This window comes from Cryptomeria japonica, unplaced genomic scaffold (assembly GCF_030272615.1).
Source record: "Cryptomeria japonica unplaced genomic scaffold, Sugi_1.0 HiC_scaffold_219, whole genome shotgun sequence".
In the NCBI taxonomy this organism is placed as follows: Eukaryota; Viridiplantae; Streptophyta; class Pinopsida; order Cupressales; family Cupressaceae; genus Cryptomeria; species Cryptomeria japonica.
The window spans coordinates 191,576-193,907 of NW_026729041.1; the positions used below are offsets into that span (position 1 = coordinate 191,576).

The 2,332-nt window shown below is 37.4% G+C and overlaps 1 protein-coding gene across 1 annotated transcript; it reads right to left on the reverse strand.

Moving 5' to 3' along the window:
• Positions 1 to 986: 986 nt before the first annotated feature.
• LOC131868787 (secreted RxLR effector protein 161-like) lies at positions 987 to 1,430 on the reverse strand. Its single transcript, XM_059215666.1, has one exon. The coding sequence runs from the start codon at positions 1,428 to 1,430 to the stop codon at positions 987 to 989; it is 444 nt and encodes a 147-aa protein (XP_059071649.1).
• Positions 1,431 to 2,332: the final 902 nt, after the last annotated feature.

Sequence of the window (2,332 nt, forward strand, 5' to 3'; positions counted from 1 at the left end):
TCTTCAACCACATTAAAAAGTAAAATATTCAACCTAACATAGCTTTAATACTATATTAGAGAACTATGAGAAAGAAATTGGCTATAGTTGGCTTCTTAAGCTGCCAACTTAAGTACTTTTTTTAAGGGGTTCAAAAATTAGATGACACAAGATGAATTACTAGAAGATATTCATGATATGATCCTTGAAGAAATTAATCCCAATGAGAACTAAACATTTTATGATCACATTTTTCATCTCCATACTAGCCACATTGTACTGCAATCATTTATTGGAAAGGATCGACCTTGTTAGATCTAGTGAAAGTTACACTTTTAGCAATACCTCATTTTCCTATGTCTTTCCCCAAACCGGTAAATTTGCTATCCCTTTTTGGGCCTTGTTTTTGGATTTATTGTGCAAACCATGGGTTGGGACCTTATTCAAATGGAGCCACACAATTGCAACATGTTTTAATTAAATGGGGTTCTTTGGAATAAGGTGGTGAAGGGCAATTTTCTGAAAAACAGATTCACTGGTAAAAATATCTTCTTCATTTATAAACTAGGAAAAGATTACATTTTATAGAAATACAAAACATTGTAGATATTTAAGAAAACACCTACTTCTAACTACCTGTTACTGTAGACATTTTAAGATGTCTAACAACTAGTTACATTATTGATCATTCATAGTAATAATATTAAATATTACTCTAACACCCTGCCTTAATGGTCAATCTATCAAAAACACCAAATTGCCCCCTAAATTTTACAAAATTATCCAAGCTCAAAAATGGTGTGAGAATATTTGCAGTTTGCTGACGGAACATACTGCAACTAAATTGATCTGTCTTCTACCTGCTTGCAGATGTAGTGACAATGAAGCTCGACATGCTTGGTACATTCATGGAAGACTGGATTTTTGGCCAATTTGAGCACCCCTTGATTATCAATATATAAGGGAGAAGGACCTACTTCCGGCATCTGCATGTTAGAAAGCATTATTCAGAGCCAAACTGCCTCACATGCGGCCTTAGCTGTTCCCTGGTATTCAACTTCGACGGAGGAAAGAGCCACGACCTGTCGCTTCTTGCTGCTCCACGTGATGACACTAGTACCCAAACTGAATACATACCCAGAAGTGGATTTTTTGTCATCCATTGATCTTGCCCAATCTGAGTCTGTATAACCAATCAACTTTGGATCATTGCAACTGCTATACAAAATGCCATAGTCGGAAGTGCCTTTCACATTTTGCAACACTCGCCTTCTTGCAATCCAATGCTCATCTTTTGGGGTTGTCCTAAAGCGAGAGATGTAGCTGACAGCAAAATAGATGTTAGGTCTAGTGGCAGTGAGATAGATGAGGTTGCCTATTAGTTGTCTGAATTCAGTTTCATCTACTACAGGTGAATCAGACTTGGCTAATAACTTCAGCCCTTTCTCCATGGGTGTGGAAGCAGGTTTACAATCTTGCATTCAAAACTTGTCAAGCAATCTATAGGCATACTTGGACTGTGAAATAAAGATACTGTCACCAGACTGCCACACTTTGACACCTAAGCAATAATGGAGAAGCCCCAAATCTGTAATGTCAAAAGATTCGCACAAGTCCCATTTGATGGCTATAATCAAATGTGCTAAATTACCAATAATCATCAAGTCAACCATGTAGACAACAATATCATCACTGAAAAGTTTTACATATAGATTAGTGCCAGAGGGATTGCGCTGAAAACCATGTTCAACCAAATACTGATCAATATTGAAGTACCAAGCCTGAGGGGCTTGCTTCAAGCCATATAGGGATTTTATCAATCTACAAACCTGATGTTCCTTACCAGGATCCTTGAAGCCAGGAGGTTGAATCATATAAAAATTTTCTTGCAACTCACCATTGAGTAATGCACTCTTAACATCCATCTAGTGAATTTTTTATCCAAATTGAGCTACAATGGTGAGAAGAAGATGAATGGTATTCATCTTGGTAGTAGGAGCAAAACTCTTCTCATAGTCAATACCCTCCGACTGTGTAAAATCCCGAGCAACCAATCTAGCCTTGTACTTATCCAAAGTACCATCTGCATGATACTTGACTTTGTAAACCCATTTACAACTAATAGTTTTCTTCCTCGGAGGCAAATTCGAAAGAACCCAAGTGTTATTCTTTAGAAGACTATGGTATTCTATCTCCATAGCCTTTTCCCACTCATGAATTCCTTTAGCCTCAAAATATGTTTGGGGCTCATGGATGCTGTGGATGTTGGGCATAAGTGCAAGGTTGACTATATTTTGTTGCTTTCTCTTGCAGTGAACTAATCTATCCTCAAGAATATGATCATCACGAAGAT

Excerpts from the sequence above, each read along its gene's own strand:
- LOC131868787 (XM_059215666.1), bottom strand. The coding sequence starts at position 1,430 with ATGGAGAAAGGGCTGAAGTTATTAGCCAAGTCTGATTCACCTGTAGTA.